The sequence below is a fragment of the Melanostigma gelatinosum genome (genome assembly GCF_949748355.1).
Source record: "Melanostigma gelatinosum genome assembly, chromosome: 6".
NCBI classification, from domain to species: domain Eukaryota; kingdom Metazoa; phylum Chordata; class Actinopteri; order Perciformes; family Zoarcidae; genus Melanostigma; species Melanostigma gelatinosum.
In genome coordinates, this window is record NC_136639.1 from 22,916,375 (window position 1) to 22,939,370 (window position 22,996).

Consider the following 22,996-nt stretch of genomic DNA (forward strand, 5'->3'; position numbering starts at 1 on the left):
GTTTAGTTGGGGGGGGGGGGGGGACACCCCAACCTGCCCATTAGTGTTAGAAATTAAGAAAATGCAACAAACATTTCCCTGTTTAAAAGCCACCGCTCCATTATTCAGCAGTCTCAGGCATTCAAGTGCTTTGTTTAAAAGAAACAAAAAAGTATAAATCTCAGATGCCAATGATTTTAATGAGTTCACTGCCTCTGTCTCCCATGGAGCAGGACAGTGAAGGAGGGAATGTGTTGTGTCTCAGTAGCCTTCTGCTCCAGGGAGAAATAACTGAACCACAGCAGTATTTAGTGAGAGGATCCACCTCAGAAAAAGGGCCTGTACCTCGAGCCACAGTGTGTCGTGGTTCACGGGGGATTTGAATGTTCTCTGGAAATAATAAATAATGTCTTGCAGTGGGCTGTTATTCCACAGAGCACCGTTAACGTCAGACACGCTTGTCTACTTTGACAGTGGAGGCTGGAAGTACAATATATTGAAGTGTGAAGGTATTCTTGGGGTCCAGTTTCCCTGAATCCTCCACAGTCCTGCACACTGAAATCTAATTCTACTGGCATAAAAGGCAGAGTTAGAGCTAAACCGTATGGAAATCATTGTCTGACATGGAATTACCTAATATTTCTTTCCTTTGTCTCAAATAAAACTAAAGAACGCATGTGTTTGCATAGGGTTGGTCTGTTGTTTGACTTTTAAGACCAGTTTCTTATTCATGGAATGCAAAAATACGTTTCAAAGTATGCAAAAAAAACCCATTGAGCTAATTTCCCCAAATCTTCCCAAAAGCATCTGTATCAGAATCTAGAGCATAAAAGGGAGATCAATTGTACAGGCTACAATTACATAACTGTATATGGTGAGGCATTTTTATAGCAGTAGGCCTACTTCCGTTTGTGTTGAAGTGACAGGTATTTAATCTTATCATGTCTGATACAGCTGCCATACAGTTTGTCATAGTAACCTCGGAGATAGGGAATAAGGCCTATTTGAAAAATGCATTAACTCTGATGGACTAATAAACACCACTTTTGATTTAGTAGTTTTACAGTTGTAATATTGTAGGCGGATCTATAATTCCTGTCAGCAACCATCAAGTTTTTCCATAAAACGTTCCACCTAATTTCCTCAAGCGTTCTTTTTTTTTTTTGGAGAGGCAGTAAATTGCCTCGCGCTAATGACGCGCCGCCGGTGCAGGGCTTTGGTGCAAGTCTGGACACATAACAGACAGCGCCTCGTTCTAATTAACGAAGCCTGCTCCCCCTGCCGCTCCTCCCGCAAAGAAAAAAAGGCAGACGCTGCAGCCCAGAGAACACTCCTCCTCTCCTCCTCTCCTCCACTCCTCCTCTCCTTCCCTCCTTCCCTCTGCAGAGCCGGTGGAGTTTTTCTCCCTCTTTTAAACCACGCTCAAGCGGGCTCCCGGTCCCTCATCGGAGCGCGTTCATGTCATGTCATGTCACGGTGCAGCGCACGGTCGAAGTGGTCGCCTCTAACACCACCGGGAACCCCAATGCCCGGCACTCTTTCTGCAGCGGTTTGAGTTTGGCTACGTGAAATATGCGATGTTTGCGCGAGCGCCCGCTTCTCTTTCTGCTACACTTTGTTTTCACGTTGGCAGCGGGCCACGGAGAGCTCTCCGACTCCAGCGGAGTCTTCCCCCTCTTTGCAGAACAAGGTCAGTGTGGTGCGGCTCCAATTGGAAGCGGCATAGTCTGTGCATGCGTGAATTGAATGACTGCTAGAAGTTAAAAGTGCATGTTAATGTCAGTGTGCAGTAAAATCCCGTGCAAACAGTGCATCGCAATTCCAAGGGTCCTTCTGTTGTGTTTCACTCTGCAGGTCAGCTGTCCCAGTCAGATGTGTCCACTGTCCACCCGGTGAAGACCACTGGTGATGGGGAGTTCATCTCTCACTCCCTGGCTCACCAGTTTGAGGGTGGGCGAGCCAGGCGTGACCTCCGACCCCTCAGTTTGGGGGGACGAGTCTACTACAAGGTCGACCTCGGGGGTCGCTCTTTGATGTTCAACCTGACCGCCAATGATCGGCTGCTTTCGAGCAACTACGTCCTGGAGAAGAGGAACGGCACTGCCGGCGGTACCGAGCATCGCCGCCCTGGGGGGAGCTCCTGCCACCTCCTCGGCACGGTGGAGGCTACTGACGTGCGAGGAACTGCTGCCATCAGCACCTGCGAGGGCCTGGTAAGGAATCGCATCGTCTCATGTGCGTAGCAGGCCGATTAAAAAAAAAAAAAAAAAAAAAAAAAAAAACTCTGGTGTCTCATTCATCCTCTCATCCACATGAAGCTTTTCACCTTTTCGCCCATTGGGCAGGTAGGTTTTTTCTTAACACACAGGGGAAAAAGAGGAAGCTGGTATGTAGTTTGTGAGGCAGTCACTGGCTGTTCAGCGAACCCTTCCATCTCACAGTACTTTATGTGTTGGTTTGCCATTCAAAAGACTTCCTGACACCTTTTGCAGAGTGGCCGCGCTGCAGACCCGCCGACGGGTTCTGCTCCTCGGCCAACTTTAGAGACCCCGTCTGTGTTCTTTGTCTCTCAGAGGTTTTCCCTCTGTTCTTTCATCCTCATTCATTCACGTCGGTGTCCGTTTCCTGCAGAGACTCTCTCTGCAAAATCCCCACCCTTGGACGTGCAGCCTTACTTTGTTCTTCACTCAGATGTATATTTTGCCACTTTCTTTTTCTTTTTTTTACAGTCTGGAACTATAAGGTTTGACAGATGGAAAGACAGGAAATAGGGCTATACCGTACGTGTTTTTGTTCACGTTTTGACATAATTACTCATCCATTACAAATCACACCAATATTCTTTTGAGACAAATGAAAGGAACTCTGCGATGGGTCCGTTTTTCAGTCCCCAAGAATGCTTCGGAGTTCGTGCCTCATTGTGTCACAGCAGGAATGCCTCTCCTTGCAGGATCTTGCCTTGTTATGTTTGCGTGGGTTGCGCTGCACTCTTCCTGCCAAATCTTGTAAATGCATTCATTTGAGACGTGTCTTATATCACTCTGAATTCCAATTATCTACAACCTACTGCCCTCAGAAGATGTTTTTTATTTCTTTCTGTGGTCCCGAACGCTCCAGTGTGTCCCCTTTTTCTCCGACCTACCAGGGGAACCACGACGAGATGTTCCGCTGATTTTTTTCTTCTGTTCTGTGGAAGATGGTCTACAGCAGCTAAAACTACAGAGAGAAACCACCAAACGGCAAGACTCAGCCAGATAGATGTGGGAGGGAAAACCCTCCCAGCTGCAGAGGAGGTCATTCACCCTCAGGAGACAGATGGAGATGGACTGCTTCGAAATATAGATGCCTGATAATCCTTTGTTTATGTAGACAGGAGTTACCAAAGGCTAGAAACTAACAGTAAGCAGCAAAAACAACAACATGACAAAGACATCATTTACCATTGGTTTATAAAAGTTAGGGTGGCAGTTTTTCAAAAAAGGGATCCGTCAGCGATTCCTGATTATTTGATGAAAACTGTAATTATTATCATAATCAATGGATGTGCTGATCGGTTTCTCCATTATTCGTTTGTCTATAAAAATATCAGCGCGATGTCTCCAAATGACTTGTTTTGTCTGAGCGACAAACCGAAACCTCTACTCTCTTTTTCCTTTCGATATACTTATAGATTTATCGACTAATTTCGGCTCTTATTAAAGAGAACCCTCTGGTAACTCGCCTCTCGTGTTGATCATATGATGTCTGTGTCGGTGAAGCAAATCACTTTGCGAATTCAGAGCAGGATGAAGACTTTTAAAGGCCGTAAAAGCCACAATGTGGTCGCTTCTGCCACTTCATTAGCACCAGTTAAACTCCCACTTCTGGTTGACAAAATGAAGTCACACTTGCTTCAACAAATGGAACTGTGCGGCAGCGAGAAATATTTATTTTACACATGATTACGTCTCTTTACAAAGCCCTTTGCTGTTCACTGTACATGTGAAACCGTGAGGACCGCAGTAATTGGATGGAGGTTGCTGTCAGCGTCCCCCCCCCACCCCCCACCCCTCCAATTTCCCCGGGCTAAATCTTTGAAATCAAGCGAAGCCGAAGCTCTCTCAATGCAGTCTTCTGTAATCCTCGAGGCACACCACAAAGAAAGATCATGCAAGTTCAGACCCATTATGTCGGCATTTTCCTCTCTTAAATGCGTGTTTCTTGGCACTGTGCAAGAAGAGAAAAGATAATGTCTTCTGACTTCTGACTTCTGAGGAGTAAAATAAGCTCACAGGCAGAACTATCTTGTGAAGTATAAACAAACGTAAGGCTAGTGAAATCTGTAATTATCAGGAATCAGTTTTGTAAGAATATTTGTTAGGATTGATCTCATTGCAGTAACGAGCACCATCCGCCCCCACCGCTCCTTTGGGCCGCAGGATGCGTAACGGCAGGGATTTTTATTCCAGACCCAGTTGGCCAGCACTACAAAAACCCACAGAAGCAGGAAACCGAAGTAAAGCAGTTCCACATGGCCGATGTATTTAGAACACAGACCTGTGTCATGATCACCTCCCCTGGCTCTGGCACCTCGCACCCAAACACGTTTCCTCTAGGTCAGAGGAAAAGGAGGAGAAGGGGCGGGCGGGGGGGAGAGGTGGCAAAAGTGAATTCAAGTGCAACGATGAGTATTCGGGATTCCGAGCAAAAAAACAACAACAAAACTGTTGCGTCCCTATTTTTGCTCAGATGGAAGTCTTAGTTGGTATCCTTGTCTTTGTTGGTTGAGCGCAGACATCACACAAGACCTGTACGTGGTGATTTAAGGATCACGTAACAGCACTGTACAAGCGAAGCCGTGCAGTGCCGCGCTGCCTTTGGTACGCAGATCATACAGATCAAGCAGAGCTATGGCCTGAGTGTTTGGATGGGCCTCTCTGTAGCATTCCTTCCTGGTTGATCTGCACTCCACCACCTGCTTCTCGCTGCCAGGACTCACTTGGAAGTTCAACATATAGGAGACACCGTGATGACAGAGTATCTGCCCTTATATGGATCACAAATAAACAAATAACAAATCTTACTGCGGTTAAATCATGTTGACCCTGGCAAAGAAGAGCGTGCGGATGAGATGCAGAGTATTTTTCTGCACAGGACCGGTGGGAAGCGTTCCCAGCAGGCATATCGGCCTGCATGCTTTGAGTATGAGTCCACGACAACTCAGGGACCCCTGGCTGAAGGCCATGCTCTGAGTCAGTGGAAAACCTCTTAATCATTGCTACATTTAATCAGAGGTCGACTTTTGTTCATGGTTATTGTTCTGGTGATTTTTGAATGAAATAACAAGCAACGTTGTAGTACTTTAAACCGGTCTCAAGACCACTATTTGAAGGTCTCTGCCTCATCTCGTTATTGGCATGGTCTCATCAAAGTCTCGTTCTTGTCTCGATATACTCTGGCCTTGACTTGGTCTCAACCCCTTAAGGTCTCAGTATTGTCTCGATACAGTCTAGTCTTGGTCTTCACTTGGTCTCAACAACTCAAAGTCTGTCTGGTCTCGATACACTCTGATTTTGGTCTCGGTTTAGGTTGTCTTGACTACAACACCGATAAAAAGCCTGAAGAGCTTGTTTGTATCGCAAGTTTCTGCTCCAGATTGTGGACACTCCATCTTATTTTACAAGGTTCGGTTTAACGGGTGGCATAATACAGTTTTTCCAAAGGGAGTGCTCTTCTAGATTTGCACTTTCTGAACTCCCTGAATGGAGAAACATGATACTCAGCCAGAGCTATGCAGCCTGCTGAATGAATGCAGCTGAAACACAAGAAACGTGTCGGGATGACCCAGAAAGCTGAAGAGTGAGTTACAGCAGTAAACAGCGGGGTCGACCCTGGGGAACCACAACTGTAAGCGCTGCATGGCCTGGTCTTTCACATCTGCCTCTGTCTCCAAAAACACTGAGAAGCGATCCAAGAAACAGGTGCTATCAACATCATATTCTCGGAAATACTTGGCGTTGGTCTTGTTCAATTCAACAGATAATTGCATTTAAAATGAAATCTCCTTGGATACATTTTGTCATGCACATGAAAACATGCAAAATTCCTGCGGAGGAAAATAAATTAAAATTCTTTCACTCAGTTGTGATTTTCCATCTGTTTGGCCGTCAAAATGAGTATGCATCTCTCTCTCATTCTGTTTCTTGAAAGTTTGTTTAAGGGGAGAGGGAGGGGTTCATCCGGGAACGGTTTGGGCTTGTTTGGTCTCTCTCTCTCTCTCTCTCTCTCTCTCTCTCTCTCTCTCTCTCTCTCTCTCTCTCTCTCTCTCTCTCTCTCTCTCTCTCTCTCTCTCTCTCTCTCTCTCTCTCTCTCTCTCTCTCTCTCACACACACACACTTAACTAAATGAGGAGAACTTGCAAACACTGAGCTTGACTTGAGACATTCAGATTGTGCTTGGTTTAGAAGGAAAAGTCAAAAGGTATTTGTGTGTTTGCATGCATCTGTGTGTTCATGTGGGTACGTCTGTGTGCGAGGGCGCCCTACCCAAGTACTCATACATGCAGAGCTCACCGGTTGGCGAGTGAACAGTCTGCACCAGTAAGAACACGCACGGAGAATGTGCCTCGGGGAAGGAGAAAGCACAACATATATTCAGATCTGTTGAGTAATGATGGATTCCACCCAGATGGAAATTACTGAGGAATGGCTTTTTTTCAGTAGAGAAAGTCCATCTGTTGAAGTGTGGGAAATATTGAATTGCAGGACATTTGTTGTTGTAATCAACACAAAAGAATGCTACTTGAAGCTGCATTAGGCATGATTTTGGGATGAAATTAATCATCTTTTTAATTGTTAACAATCCGTAGCTGTGACTGAGCAGAGCCTCGTGTCAATATATTTGCCCTTTTTAGATTTTTCAGTGCAAAGGAAGGGCTTGATCCAGACTCACTCGTTTCTACTTAATGCATGTTCATTTTTATCTTCCTTAGAGAGGCTTCTTCTCGCTGCCGGAGGGACACTACTTTATCGAACCTGTCCAGAAGTCCCCCGATGATCCTGCGGGGACTCCAGAGCCCCATATCGTCTATCCAAGAATTCTAACAGGACGTCAGAGAAACAAACGCAGCGTTGAGTCCAAAGAGACGCCCAGCCCCTGCGGAGTTCAAGGTGTGTATCTCAATGTGTGTGGAACTGCAGATGTTCGTGAGCATTTATTTTTTACTCCGTCTCCGCCTATGTCAAGCGAGGATAAGCCCTGAGTGTATAGCAAGCGATGTCTTCCTTCGGCCGCGCTCTAGATGCTCCAAGGAACTCTGTCCAGGTGGAGAGGGAGAGGGAGGAGTGGGAGAGGGAGCAGATGGGGGAGGACCGGGCTCAGCCTCGCTGGCCGCGCTCGGTCAGCAGGGAACGCTGGGTGGAGACCATGGTGGTGGTCGACGCCAAGCTCATAGAATACCACGGCAGCGATAACGTGGAGTCCTACATCTTCACCATCATGAACATGGTGAGGAGTGAGAATCAGATTTAACTCTTCACATCTTATGTTAAGTTAAAAATATATCGTTTTATTGGTGAATGGTTTCGGTGTCGACAGGTGGCTGGGATCTTTCATGATGCCAGTATCGGGAACGCCGTCCACGTCATCTTGGTTCGCCTCATTCTACTCCAGGGAGAAGAGGTAACACTTTCCCGAAGAAGTTGGTGTCGGGATGTCTTTCTTTGACGATGCATGTGTTAAGGCTATTGCAAGAAAAGCACACGCATCTATAAAGCATTCCTCTGGGGGAAGTTAGGAGTTGATGTAAAGCAGGAGACTCCTTTGATTTGTTTTTTATTCGTGCATGGACAGCGCACAATTGACACTAATTTGCATCTGTTGACGCAAAAATTGGAAGAAAAAATTGGCTAACCACTAGCCAGTGTGACAAACTGGAAAATAAATTGACACAAAGTTCAACAAGAACCTGTAGGACTGGCGATGAAAACAACATTGTTTGTCCCAGTAAAATGTCACGATATTTGCAAAACTTTATTGGCTTAAAAGGAAAAGAACTGTCATAACTTGTGTATAAAAATACCTCTTTTGAAACGAAAGTCAGTGAAAGTGAAACGGTTGCCCTGCTGGAACGGTGCTCACATGGACATTACCTTCTAAATTCCCCTTGAAATGATGAAAACAATCTTCAGGGTCATTATTTTGAGATGCTGTCAAATGACTGAATGTAAAAAACTATATGTCTGTATGGACCCCGAGTCTGAAATAAAGTCTATCTATCTATATATAAATAAATAAACACAAATCGAAATAATGCCAAAGATGTGCAGAATGTCCTTTCTAATTCTACTGTCTGTTGCAGAAAGGGTTAAAGATCGTTCACCATGCGGACACCACGTTGTCCAGTTTCTGCGCTTGGCAGAAGAACCTCAATCCACAGAGTGACACGCACCCAGCTCACCATGACGTTGCTGTGTTGGTCACGAGGCAAGTGACACACACGCGCACGCGTTCTTAGGTCAGCTTCATCCATAGATAAATGAAACGATACGCCCTGATGCTCGGCGGCCCCTCTCATGGTGGAAATGGGACCTATACGACACATGGTGAGCCTGTGTTTCCTTTCCCAGGAAAGACATCTGTGCTGGGATGAACCAGCCCTGTGAGACCCTGGGTCTGTCCCATCTGTCTGGGATGTGTCAACCGCACCGCAGCTGCAACATCAACGAGGACTCGGGACTGCCGGTCGCCTTCACCGTCGCTCATGAACTGGGCCACAGGTCTGTCTGTGTGTGGACTTGTGATAAAATACCCCCAATGATGAAATATCGTAAAAACAATTGGCCATGTGACAAAGAAAGCGTCTCCCTCCTGTGATAAGGCGCTATAGAGGAAAATACAGTTGCTTTAGTAAATCTTCAAGCATTAGTGTCTGGTGAAGAAAAAAGATTGATGTGATGTGGGTGTTTTAATAATGGTGGAAGTGAATGGACAGAAACGTTTGATTTGGATTACTGGGAGACAGAAAACCTTATTTTCATTGTCAGTTCCATCAGAAGACAACAGTTTTTAAATCCATATCTGATTATGAGGACTGTATGACTGCGTTGGATGAAGGGAAGACTTGAACCTTTGTTTAGAAAGAGTAATGCATGAAGCGATGGAACTTTCTCTAAACTCCATTTAAACCTAAACACCTGAGATCCAATCCCACACTATATGCTACTAATATAATGTATACATCATGTACAAAATCTTCACAGTATGCTGTTTGGGAGAAGAATCACTGTACTTTTCTGCTTTGTACTTACAGGAAATGTGCAAACCAAACGAGGAAACAAATGTGTTACTTGCAGTTATCGTTGTAGAGTTCTGTTGAGGTCAGCAGGCAGTGTGTTCGGAGGCAGGGCCGACAGCCGAGGGCCGTCTAACATAACTCCTTTGTGTGTGCGGAGGGAAACATCATAACTAATGGTCATGTTGCTTGATGTCTGTGCGCAGCTTTGGAATCCATCACGACGGTCAGGGGAATGACTGCGAGCTGGAGGGGAGGCACCCGTTCATCATGTCCAGACAGCTGATGTACGACAGCTCGCCGCTCACCTGGTCCTCCTGCTCCAAAGAATACATCACGCGCTTCCTCGAGTAAGGCTTCACTTCATAACAAATCTGACATGGTTCACTCGGTTTTGATAGAATTTTTCTGTCTTTGTGGGGTGACACGCAAGTGGTCTGCAAAATTGTATGAATCGCCAGGGTTGTGAAGATAAAGTGGATATGCTGGTGTGGATTTGACTGGAGGTGGTGAAAATTATTAAAAAAAACCCAATGGGTGTGTTGTGTGTTGGAACAAAAAGTTCTGAAGACATTCATGTGTAGCAAACCATGACGAGGGTGAAAATGTGCTGAACGAGCTGTATTAATTCGACGCTATAGAAAATCCGGCACATGACAGAAAAAGCAAACAGAGCCCAAGGGAACGTTAGAGGGAGTTGCACAAATATCCTTAAATGTTTGCTTTGACTCTCATGATTTGTTCTTGAAAACCATCACAATGATGAACTCTAGAATTCCTGTCTGACAACACTGGTTTTGCCTGGAGCAAAGTCAGAGGTCGGAGTTCACTCCGTCCCACCAAACTTTGTAAATCAGCGTTTCACATTTCCTCAGTGTTTTCCCGTCACCTTTTTTTAATGTAATACTGGGCTGGGAGACTGCAGTACGGTATAAAAGCAAATGGTAAGCATGTTCCTTGACATGTCATGGCAATATGTAAATATATTTACATTTTTTGCTGAATGTTCAAAGCAAACAAGTACCCCGAACCCTGTGCCCCTTTTTCTTCTTCTTCGTCTGTCTTTCAAAAGGTCACTCATTCAATACCACACCTTCGTTTCTCTGTCCTAGCCGCGGCTGGGGTTTCTGTCTGGATGACCGTCCCTCCAAGAGGGACCTAACCACCCCGCTGGCTCGCCTCGGCATCCGCTACACCACGCAGCACCAGTGCCAGCTCCAGTACGGACCCAATGCCACCTTCTGCCACGAGGTTGACGTGAGTGTCGTGCGCGTCGGCGCCAACGGAAAACGTCAGAAATCCTCTTTAAGAAAAGAGTCCCTTTTCTCATTGCTCGTGGACATGTGTCTTTTCTCTCTCAGAACATGTGCCAGATTCTTTGGTGCTCGGTGAACGGCTCCTGTCGCTCTAAACTGGACTCGCCCATAGATGGCACCCGCTGCGGACCGGAGAAGGTGGGTGGTGCCCGGGTTGCTTTGTCTCGCGAGGGTGTGGATTTCATTGGCCCCGGGGATGGGGGTGGTTAGTGCTACGTATAGAAGGCCTCCACTATTATATGTGTCATATTACTAATGTGTTTCATGTTTTTGTTTTTCTCTCGCTACAGTGGTGTATCTCGGGAGAGTGCGTGATTGTGGGTAAACTCCCAGAGACGGTCAATGGAGGCTGGGGCTCGTGGAGCACCTGGTCTCACTGCTCCAGGACCTGTGGAACCGGGGTTCAGTCAGCAGAGCGGGAATGTAACAACCCCAAGTAAGAGAGCTGACTCTAGATCTGAGTTTGTCTATTCATTTCCATGTCTACCACAAACTGATGACACCAGAGGAACTGAGGGTTGAATCAACTGTTATCCGCAGACCAGAGTTCGGGGGCAAGTACTGCACGGGGGAGAGGAAGCGTTACCGGACCTGCAACACCAAACCCTGCCAGATAAATAAGCCGACCTTCCGAGAGATGCTGTGCAGCGAGTTTGACACCGTGCCCTACCACAATGAGCTCTACCAGTGGATTCCTGTGGCTAACCCATGTGAGTGATCGAAGCCTCAGACATGCGATCTTGTGTGTCACCCAGCAGGGGGCAGCATTTGCACTAGAAAGCCCCTCGGTGATGCTGCTGCTGTATCTCAGCAGGGGCATGCAACAGTTCAGTGCAGTAATGTCTGCACACATTCTTTTTTGTAATTTGTGTCATTTACCCAAATTTTTTTGAATCGGGCTCAGGAGTGGTTTGTCTGTCAGAAACGATTTTTAAAATGTCATCGATAAAAAGTAGACCGGACTCACAAGGCAGCATTATAATACTCCTCTTCTCCCCAACCTTCAGTGAACCCCTGCGAGCTGCACTGTCGACCAGTCGTGGAGTTGTTTTCTGAGAGGATGCTCGACGCTGTGACGGACGGGACGCCGTGCTTCATGAACAACGTGTCCAGAAACATCTGCGTCAACGGAGTGTGCAAGGTAGTGTGGCTGGGTAAGATACTAGAAGAAGGGCAGGAGGGGGGTGTGGGGCGGGGAGGTTATAGCAGAGCAGGATATTAGACAAGCTGCATTGTAAGGATCACGAGGAGGAGTTTTTGGTTGTCTGTCCGATGCGTTTGAACAGGTCTTGTGTCCGTAGGCGGTGGGCTGCGACTACGGCATCGACTCAAACGCCGAGGAGGACCGCTGCGGAGTCTGCCTGGGCGACGGCACAAGCTGCGAGACGGTTTATAAGTCGTTCGACAGCGGAGAGGGCTTTGGTGAGTTCTAACGCAAAAGGGGCACTTGAGCAGCTGGAAACCAATTCAATCACCCGGACGAAATAATTTCAGGACATTTCAGGACAGTTCAGCTGGCGTGTGTGCCTGCAGACTGACATGTCTGATTTTACTGTGCTTGGGAAGGAAAAGTATAACTCCAGTGCACACGGCAAAGACAGATTAATGGAGAAAAAGGCTCTAAAACTGATTTTTTTATAAAAATCCTTCCTCCTTTCCCTCTCCCCTTCTCTCTGTCTGTGTGCGTTCGCCCCACACAGCATCCTTTCCAGATAACCGGCCCAGATGTGTAGAACTTCAAAAGGCTTGGAGCAAGGGCAACCCCCCCCCCCCCTCCTCTGCACAAACACAGAAACACACACACCTTCCCACAAACATCATTAAACTCCAGAGACCGACTCATAGCTGCTTTCGTCCTCCCCCCATCCACACAATAAAAAACAGACAGAGACAGGGCAGTGCCCCCCACGCCGAATACGTACACACACACACACACACACACACACACACATGCCACCCACCCCCACACACCGAGCCCACCCTCCATTAAAGATCAGAGAGGAAACTGTCTGGTAGTCTGGATGTAAGAGCGTGGCAGCAGCAGCCATGGTGGGCCATCCATTACCTCGCCGTGACTCTGACTCCCCTCTCCACTCTCCCAGGGTACGTGGACGTGGGTGTGATACCCAAGGGAGCGCGGGACATCCTGGTGAAGGAAGTGGAGGAGGCGGGTAACTTCCTGGCTCTGAGAAATGTGACATCGGAGGAGTACTTCCTCAACGGCAACTTCATCATCCAGTGGAACGGGGAGTACGAGGCCGGCGGCACGACGTTCTACTACGAGCGCAGCGGGAACATGGAGAACCTCACCGCTCCTGGACCCACCAAATGGCCGGTCATGCTGCAGGTAGGCCAGGTTTTAATGTGGTTGAAGGGAGTGCAGGGTATTTTTGACAGTTTTGGAATGTTTCAGTGTTCTGAGATCTATAGAAGTAATCCATAATGTGGATTTCAACCAATCATGGATAGAGAAAAGTGACTTCAAGGAAAAATCAACCAATCAGAGCATGCAAACGTAATATAATAAAAAAAAGTCTCTAGTTGTTTTCTCAAACATTTCAAAGACGCAGATGCTGGAATCAAACTAAAGAGTCAAACATTCAATGATGAAACAATTCTCTGCATAACAATTCATGTGGCGTGCCAGTTGCTGTTTCAGGAGAAGAACCCGGGTATTAGGTACGAGTACACCATCAAGAAGACCAAGGAGACAGGAAATGACGTCATTGAACCCCTTTACAGGTGGAGGCATGGGGCGTGGACGGACTGCAGCACCACCTGCGGCTTAGGTCGGTGTTGCGTTTGACGAGAAAGAGAATTCCCTGTTCCGTCAATTTGTGGTAGTTGGAGGATTTCGGGGACATTTTAGTCACTGAAATTCTCTGCTTTCCCGTTTGCTTTCTGTCTCCCTGGCCATTTTAGGTGGACAGCACCAGCCTGTGCGGTGTTTTGAGGTGGACGTGGGGGTAGTGGACGAGTCTCTGTGTGACCCAGCCGGGCGTCCAGAAGACCGACACCGAAAGTGCAAGAATATGGATTGTCCTGCAAGGTGCTTTCTCTCAAACGCTTTTAACAGGGTTTTTTCTTTAACTGTCCTGAAAAAATATTTGACTGTGATTTTAGCTGTATAAATATTTCTTGATGATTATTGCCAGTGTAAAATTGGAGAGACACCAGGCTATCTAACTAGTTACTGTAGATACCCATGAAATATTACGTCTGGTTTAAGAACAAGGCAGTACTTTCACTGCTTTATTCTAAGTTTTTCAGTTTGTCGCAATAGTGATGATGCGTTCTCTCCCCTTGGCCCAGGGTTGTAACGACAGAATTTTGTCCAATGAAACCAATTATTTAAATCACTGATATTTTCATCTTTTGGGCCGGTTATAGAACTTCAATACTCTTTTGGGAACCACTTAAATGTGTTCATAGAACATATTAATAGCTGTCAAGTACCAGGAGTTTATATCAATGGCCCAGTCAGATGAATAGTCTTGTTTACTTCTTCTTTGATGACATATTTCCTGATTTCAATCAATATTTTACCAGTTATAGACTCAATTTTTTTTGTCTAACTTCTTCCATATTTCCTTGTGTTTTTGAGAACATTTAACAGTTTTCCTTCAAACAGGGTATTTAAAAAATCATTAACATCCGTTAATGCATTGGCAATCTAGTATTAAACATTTTTCGAATGATTACCATGTGGTCCCTGTTAAGATCTCTGAATGCCATCAAATCACTTTTACCAGCAGCCTCTTCCTCCCTCTGCCCAGGTGGTGGGTGGGTGGCTGGCAGCAGTGTACAGTCACCTGTGGATCAGATGGGGTTCGTAAACGAACGGTGCTCTGTGTCCGTACGGTCTCGGGGGAGGAAAGGGTGCTTCACCCGATCGAGTGCAAGCATCTCCTCAAACCTAAACCTGTGGTACCGTGCAACAGGGATGTACCCTGTGGAAAAGACTGGGCTGTCGGCAACTGGGAGGCGGTACGTGCAGCTATCGTCTTTCTAACTTTGGCCGTACGGATCACAGCCTTTTCTGAGTTAACGCAACCATCGTCTTCTTCCTCTTTTCGCAGTGCCCCGTCACATGTGGCGGAAGTGTTCGCTCACGCACGGTCACGTGTGAGCTGACGCCCAAGAAGACCTGCGACGTCTCGTCCAAGCCTCGGTCCAGATCGCTGTGCGCCCTGCAGAGCTGCCCCAACTCAAGTCTTCGTAGACGACCCGGGCCTGCTCCTAAATACCGGCACATCTACCCACCGAAGAGCCACCCCACCAAGGATCCCGAAGCTACCTGGGCTCCCACCCCAAGCGCCGTGGCAACAGCTGCTCCCACAGCGGCACCCACCGCTGCTATCACTGTGAGGAAGAAAACCACCACCAAAGAAACAACAACCGCTTTCACCCCGACTGCCGTGTCCCTTTCAACACCTACAATCCCTGAAATCGTAGACACGGACAATTATGACCTCAATGTCGTGAGGATAAATTGGGATGAGAGAGTTTTCCCATCTAAAGTCAACTCTGCTGGAAAGGACAGAAAAGCAACTGACGTGGAAAAGGTAGAAGAGAGGGAGCAAGGAGAGGAGGGAAGTACGCCAAATGTAGAGATGAACACTCCCGGGTACGACTACGTTGTTGAGGAGAGGACAACAGAGGAGGAGGGGATCATTGACCTAGACATCACCACATCTACCTCCCTCAGAAATCCTCTTAAATCAACTACGCCGACACCACAAATAGTCATCACGGCCACTTTGCAAACAAGTCCACATATCATGCAAACAACCAAAGCGCCCACCACCGCCTACCCCAACCCGAACACCAGTACTAAAACATGGGCAAGGTCCACTCACCGCTATCCCTCCTCCAACCCCCACACCACCCCTCGTATCAATGCATACAGCCCCCGGACACACAGGGTTCCCTTCACCACTCCCATGTACCACTCAGTCCCGTCGACAGCTGGCATCCGCACGACACAAGCTCCTCCTTCCACAACTGCGTGGAAACCGTTCACCACTGTGGCGTCACCCCAGTCCACGGTGACGATCGTTAAACTGAAGAAGCCCACGGTGACACCCAAGACAACTAGCCCTGCCTCCCGTGCCAAAAAGCCCTCTTCCTGGTCCAAAGGCAGTCGCTCCAAAGGTCAAAACCAGCGACCGGAAAGTCCCATGAGCAGCTCCGTCAGTGACCAAAGCAACCTGAGGGCCAGAGAGCCAGTCACCATGGATGTATTCTGGGTTGTAGGAAATTGGAGTGAGGTGGGTACAGACATTTTAGGACCATATTATCCTGCTCTGCGAAGAACCATTCCAGAAATAAAATAAATTTGCACGTAGCCCACAAACATGACTTTGAAAGATTTTCCCTTCCAGACATGCTTTCACTGCTATGAAATTAAAGCTTTAAAAATGTACCTTCAGATCAGGTGGCAACCTCCATTTGTGAGAAGTGAAGTCAATGCAGAAGTACCTTAAACTTACATTCTTTCTAATGGCCAGTAGGGGGCGACTCCTCTGGTTGCAAAAATAAGTCAGATTGTATAGAAGTCTATGAGAAAATGACTCTACTTCTCTCTTGATTTATTCCCTCAGTAAACATTGTAAACATGAGTTTATGGTCTAAATATCTAGTTTCAAGTCTTCTTCAATACAGCATGATGTTCATTTGGTTAATTATGGTCCATTTAGAGTCAAATAGACCATAAAACAGGGTATGCTTTAGGGCGGGCTTACTGTGATTGGTAGGTCTCTACCAGAGCGTTTTCTGCTCTGGGAGTTGTCCATTTTTTTTTTTTTTCAATTTAGAGTATAATAAGGGAAACGTAAGGAATAATCAAAGTCAGCTGTTTGGCAGCAAAACATTTTTTTAAAATACTGTTCCTGCCTGCAACTGCATAAAAGCTGCACTTAAGCGTTCGTGGTTCATCGTGAAAAGTTATCTGCTTTCATCCGGCAAAAACATGTAAAACCTCAGGTACAGTTCTTTAAGAATTTCTGGTTGTTGTTTGGAACATTCCATAACTGATGTACTTTACAATATTATTGCCTCGCATGTCACTTTAAATCAGCATACACATAAACCCACTCAGAAATCCCCCCCTCCTTCCCCAGTGTTCGACAACATGCGGGATTGGAGCGATATGGAGGACAGTAGTGTGCAGCTCCCAGAAGGACGAGGATTGTGCCAGCATGAAGAGACCTGAGCCTGCACGCACATGTCACCTGCAGCCCTGTGCCACCTGGCACAGTGGCAGCTGGAGCAAGGTGAGTAACGTTAGATTTCCTCCAGTCACCGAATCCGACAACTACACTTAATACTTAATTACAATTCCGCTTATTATCCGTTACTTTTCCATATGACGAAATGGGTTTGCTTCTGTCAGTTCAGTTCTCACTTGCCATGTATTTCTGAGCCATTTATCCAGATGTCGTCCACAGTGTCCGGATTCCTGTGTGGTGGTGGGCAGGAGGTACCGTGAAGTCCAGTGTGTCGATTCCCAGAGTAAACGTCCCCTCAGACCTTTCCACTGCCAGGCCGTGTCCAGCAGACCCCTTAGCACCTTGACTTGCCCCCACAAGCCCTGTATGACCTGGAGTACATCACCCTGGGGACCAGTAAGAACATTACTCATCACATCTTAATATATTTCTTTTGTTTTGGTGTAGCTTTAAAGCAGGGGTGTCAAACTCATTTTCACTCTGGGGCCACATCAGCATCACGGTCGCCCTCAAAGGGCCGGTTGTAAATGTAAGACGGTGTAAATGTAACTACGGTACTCCTAACATAGTTAGTTTAGTTTCCCGGGATATCTGTGACTTCCACAACACGTACTTCCAGTTGTGTGATTTCTCCTCCGCCATTGTTTCCTGTTGCTGCTGCAAAATGCATTCTGGGATATTTGGCTGTCCCAAGTACAGACAAGTCACCTCCGATGCATCCCGGGTAAAATGGGCAGAGCGAGCCACATCCGGGCATTAGGGCCGTGCTTGGCTCGATGTGAACTTTGAATTGGAACAGTACTTGGGCTGAGACTGATGACGTTTCAGTACAGAGAAGTACGCATGTTGAGAAACTTGTTGGAAATCCTCTTTATGGGCTGTTGCATCTCCTGTCCACCTGTTGTGATAGTTTTAATGTCGGCACACAGACAACATGCCATCTCATCACTTCGACTTTCTATCTCATAATTTCGACCATGGGGATATTTTTATTTTCACATCTAACTTTAAATTTTTGTAAAAAAAAAAAAAAAAAAAAAACTTTTTTTTTTTTTTGCTGGCGGATTCGCGGGCCACATAAAATGACGTGGCGGGCCGGATCCGGCCCGCGGGCCGTATGTTTGACACCCCTGCTTTAAAGAGTTCTACATGTTTTTGTATATGTACTGTCTGTCTTAACTCAAGTGGTATCTAAGCATGCAGATGGTTTCGGTTTTATTTGCTTCGATTTTGATTTTAGATCCAGCCTTAAAGCTTGAGATGGTAATCTTATTTTTCAAAAAAAGTATTGTTATATTTGTTGAGATTCTCTTTACCTACCGACAGCAACCAATAAATCAAATGCTCTTACAAAAACAAGAGAAAAAGAAATCTGGTATCTGTGGTTGTTGCTGTGAGCTCGTCCAATTAATTAATTTGGCTAGTATGCTCATTGTGCGTCATCGTAGTCTTTCACGAGCTGTTAGCTTAACAGCTGTGAGTGCTCACAATAGCCACAATCGTTGTTTATGTTCATTATCATCATTTTGGGGGAGTGGCTTTTGGTGGGTGTTGCCGACGCTAGATTGAGTTACCTTTGGAGCTTGTGCTGCTAGCTACTTTTGTTGGAAAAGAGTTGGTAACACTGCTGTTTTTTTTTTTTTGGTTGCATAATTGTTTTCATAGCGTATGCTTCCTAGTATCTGAAATTTACCATCCCTGGCTTAAAGCTATATCTGCCACCAATATTTTTGTAATTTGGGGCACTAAAATGTAAATTGCTTATTTTTTTTTACCTTTTCATAACAAATTTGCTTTACATGTGAATGATTAGTGTTCTGTTTACAAGTTATTCTTATGGTTATCATCCCATTTTCTAGTAACCGTTTCCACCAAGGACATCAATTATTGCTGCTTTGTCGCAAGACGTAGCCTCTAACATTGAGGATTTATGAAATTTAGGTCGTACCCAGATCCCTAATATTCCCATATTATACAGTTGCACATGTAGGGGGATTGGATTTCTGTTCCAATTAGATACCTCCGTTGAATCCTTGTGTTTTTACTCAGTGCTCTGGCAGCTGTGGCGAAGGCGTCAGGGAGCGGCTGGTGTACTGCCCCGAGCCCCACCGCTGCAGCGCCACACTGAGGCCCAACAGCACGGAGACGTGCAGTCTCAAGCCCTGCACTCACTGGACAGCTGAGGACTGGGAGGAGGTCAGTCACACAAGAGCGAGAGTACCTCGAGGCATTGAGGGCATTTCTAAACGTCATTCGTAATGAAAATAAACTAGACTGGCAGCAGTGGACTAAAATGATCACTCTGTTTGGGTGTGCATTTTCAGTGCTCTGTGAGTTGTGGTGCGGGTCAGCAGCAGCGGGAAGTCAACTGTGTGAGTGAGCAGGATTTGCCGCTGATGCCAAACAGCCTCTGTGAGAAGATTTCCAAACCAGAAACACTCAGGAAGTGCAATATGCAGGAATGCAAGATCAACACAGGTTTGTACGCAAGGCTCAATGTGTCCTGTCTGCCTGTCTGTCTGGCCTTGCAGGTTCACTATCAACACAATGGTTTTATTGTGACATACCTCTTGGTTACAATCACTCTAAATACACTCAATAGTATCTGTAATGCAGTGTTTCATGGCATGTGACCTCTGTGTCCTATTCCTTCTCATGCAGGTCCAGTTTGCAGGAAGAACACCATGTCATCTCGCTTCTGTGACAAGCTGAAGCTGCTGGGTCGCTGCTCTCTCAGGTCGGTCCAAAGACAGTGTTGTGTCACCTGTGAGTCATAGCCAGGGTTGCACAACCACATATATTACAATATGGACACATCCCAACTACAGTAATACTTACTGTACCCTCTTGCTGATGTAAAGCTATGCCCTCCACAGACTGAGACGTCAAAAACCAAAGTGCTACATGCAGCAGCAAAGCACAAACACTAAGATGAAATATATACATTTATATATATATATATATATATATATATATATATATATATATATATATATATATATATATATATATATATATATATATAGCCTATGTCTATTCATGTCTATTCATGTCTGTCTATTCATCATCAGTATTCATCATCAGTATTTATTAAAAAAATGATATATGTGTATATATATATATATATAGTAAAGTAAAACATCGGTAACACTATATTATTGTTGTTATTTTATTATTATCATTATTTTATTTTGTACCTATTTAGGTTCTTTGTAACATTTTCCAGTGAAGATTTTGCTAGGTTTCATAAAAATATTTAATACATTAAATAAATAAATAAAAAGTAAGTAAGATTACAGTCAAAACACTGATGATGAATAGACATTCAGACTGTTATAAATTAATGTTCATCGAGTTGAGAGAATCAAAAAAAAGAAAATTCATATATATATTAATTGGCAAGTTTAAGGATGTTTTAAAGACAGTGCACACAATGTGTCATAAAATCAATGTGATTCATCTCGTGCAAGGCCAAATAATTCAGTAGAAACATACTGAACAAAAACATAAAAGAAAGTCAAATTACTAATTAAAATAATAATCAGAAAGCACAATTTAACTAACTACACTGTTTTGATAAATTAAGAACACGAGGTACAGTGTGCAGCTTCTCTATTCAACAGAAAACCTACAGTACATATCTCTCTGGTCCTTTTATATTTGTGTTGCTAAACAGTCAATTCACCAGTTATCTTTTTATATGAAAGTGAGCTGGTAAAAAACGAATGTAAATTTAAAACAAATGTAGACCTCTATTAAATTGTTAACAGTAATGAAAATCTGTGCTTTTTTTTCCTGCTTCATTGTGTTTTTTATCCTCGGGGCTGGCATTGTGTGTTTACATTCTCCCGGGTACAAGTTCCTGCTTTAGTCATTTTTGTCACGATTGTTGCTAATTTGAATTCAAATCGGCTGCAGGAGCTGCAAAGCTCTGTGGTCGAACCTGTGGTGCTCCTCCTCTGGTGTGAGATTGACCAATAAGAAAGAGGTGTTGCAGGTCATCCCTCTCAGGTCCTTTTTTTAAAGATGGCCGCTGCATTTCTATCATGCTGTACAGGCATTACCATTACCAGTCATTGTACTTCACATCTCCAATGACAAAATGTGACGATAAAAGATGTTCGTGACTGAACTGCTTTGTAACTGAGACATGAAATAAAGCAAATATTTGAGTGTCTTTAATGTGTTTGTATGATGCCATTATTGTAATGTGCACAATAAAAACCCTTCTTTGCGTAGCTGCTTTATGACCTTTCATTTTCAGCAAGGTCATTCTCGCCCGAGGGCCCCACATGCTGCTGGATGTGTAACACCAGAATCAGCAGCACCAGTCTCTGTTTCAGGGATCGGGTTCAGCCAGCCCAGTCTGATTTCCCCGTCTCTCTCTTGTGCCAGATAACTTGACACGGACGGATGCTGCCCTCGCTCCGGTGCCACGCTGCTATCATTCAAGCCAGAGACCAAGAGTTAGTCAGCAGTAATGGAAGGAGTAACGCAATACGGGCACAATGTGGAGCCTGATGTCCTTACAACCAGCAGTGTGTGTGTATGTGTGTTTGTGCATTATCATGACAGGGCAAAACCATCCAGTTGTATTACCTAACCGCATCTCTCATTGTGTTACGTCACAGCATTGTCTAACTCTGTTGCAGAGTTAGACAATGGAAAGAAGTGGTTGAAATTGAAAAACAGGAAACGCCTGAAAATATCTGATTCTGACTTCACGGTGGCTTTAGCCTTCTTCCCTAATTTATTTTATAGCTCTTAAAGGTTTTAACATTTCCCTCGGTGTTTGAGACATATTTTTATACATATCCTGAAAGTCAATGAGCAAGTTACGTGGATGATAACAATTCCAATTAAAAAATACTGTCACCTTTACTCACTAAAACATAAGTGAAGTGTGGATGTGACCTGGCACTGCTTCATTTCTGCTATACAAAAATGGCCATAAAATTACTTTTAACAGCTTGTGCAAAACAATGTGCACATGTTCTAAAGCCAAACAATTGTGGGTTTGGATTCAATACTCCAGTGTTTACTTCAAGTGTGTGTAATTTCCAGGCTTTCTCTGCACAATGCAAACAGTAGCAAACAGATGTTGCCTTCAAAGGTTTAGGGCATAATGGTTAGAGCATGCCCGATTGGCATGTAAGAGGTGAATACAAAAAGCAAAACCAAACTGTTAAGCTTTCAGGTGTGTACGCTGTTGATGCAGCACTGAGTATGTGTGTTCCACAAACGAGTATTATAGAAGTTGCCTTTGTTTGAGTGGCTGTTTGTTACTCGGTACTCAGAATTTTCATTTACAATTTTGACTTTCAAGACCACCGAGATTGCTGCAGTTTGGGCTCTGTGAACATGGAGAAAATGTTCAGTAAATATTGGACTTTTAAACACATGTATTTCTTGATTTTTTTGAACATTGGATGCAAATTTCAATGCAGAGATGAAGTGTTAGGCTTCAGGGCACAAACATTCTCATTTGTGGACAAATGCACTATTTGAAAAATACATTATCTTATATAGTTTAATCTACTTACTAAAATGCATGACACAAACCATTTTTCTTCAGCACATTGTTCCATTGTTGGGTGTCCTCTATCACACTGTGTTATTCTAGATCAATATAAAATGGATAAAATAAGCATCTGGGAATGGCTGCTTTGGCTAACCCAGCTAATGAAATACCTGATAATGTAAGGGTTCTATGGGATTTAGAGCATTAATATAGCAGCAAACTAATAATTGCAAGGTAAAGATAGGCAAAGCCAGACGTGTCACGCATGCATTTTAGTGCATGCGAGTCTGTCTGTTGAGCCCCAATGGCTAGCTCATGGCCGCCACTCTGCACTGCGCTCATACGTTATGACACCGCCTTGACTCTCGCAATCGTCGTGGAACCACTCGCCCTCAGGTAAGCACTATTGCCATTGTTTGCCCAGAGAAAGACAGTCGGAGCGCATCAGTTGATCCAGCGACTGACCAATAAGTAAATTCCTCTGCCCTGCTGAAACTGACACTGCAGATGATGCAAGTGCCTGTTCAGGAGGGGGAAGATAACATGACAAACATCTATTGATCCCTGTAATGCAGGAAAAGGCAATCTCATCATGTAGGTTACCAGACACCCGCCAACACATCGGCCAGGAACATATTAAATATTTAGATTTGATGACCAACAGAAAAAAAGAGGCCTC

At 45.0% G+C, this 22,996-nt stretch overlaps 1 protein-coding gene across 3 annotated transcripts; it reads left to right on the forward strand.

The window, feature by feature from the left end:
• The first annotated feature begins 1,401 nt into the window (after positions 1-1,401).
• LOC306778580 (A disintegrin and metalloproteinase with thrombospondin motifs 12-like) lies at positions 1,402-22,115 on the forward strand. 3 transcript variants are annotated; one of them, XR_013772061.1, is made up of 25 exons: positions 1,402-1,669; positions 1,834-2,192; positions 6,950-7,127; positions 7,259-7,464; positions 7,555-7,638; positions 8,318-8,442; positions 8,586-8,735; positions 9,457-9,600; positions 10,363-10,507; positions 10,612-10,704; positions 10,857-11,002; positions 11,107-11,276; positions 11,574-11,707; positions 11,868-11,988; positions 12,669-12,913; positions 13,214-13,355; positions 13,489-13,615; positions 14,343-14,553; positions 14,646-15,836; positions 16,689-16,841; positions 17,016-17,192; positions 18,846-18,992; positions 19,121-19,274; positions 19,458-19,661; positions 19,694-19,734. XR_013772061.1 is itself a non-coding variant. In XM_079270155.1 (25 exons), the coding sequence occupies exons 1-25, from the start codon at positions 1,552-1,554 to the stop codon at positions 21,193-21,195; spliced, it is 4,800 nt and encodes a 1,599-aa protein (XP_079126281.1). In that variant the 5' UTR covers positions 1,402-1,551; the 3' UTR covers positions 21,196-22,115. The 3 variants fall into 3 exon arrangements, 2 of the variants coding, with proteins under 2 accessions (XP_079126281.1, XP_079126280.1); XM_079270155.1 differs by lacking the exon at positions 19,694-19,734 and adding an exon at positions 21,192-22,115 and having other exon boundaries at positions 19,458-19,533; XM_079270154.1 differs by having other exon boundaries at positions 19,458-19,736.
• Positions 22,116-22,996: the final 881 nt, after the last annotated feature.

Bases quoted from the DNA above. Each gene is read 5' to 3' on its own strand.
- LOC306778580 (XM_079270154.1), top strand. From the start codon at position 1,552: ATGCGATGTTTGCGCGAGCGCCCGCTTCTCTTTCTGCTACACTTTGTT. The intron at 11,989-12,668 runs GTGAGTTCTAAC...CCACTCTCCCAG, and splicing joins CGACAGCGGAGAGGGCTTTG to GGTACGTGGACGTGGGTGTG. The intron at 12,914-13,213 runs GTAGGCCAGGTT...GTGGCGTGCCAG, and splicing joins AATGGCCGGTCATGCTGCAG to TTGCTGTTTCAGGAGAAGAA.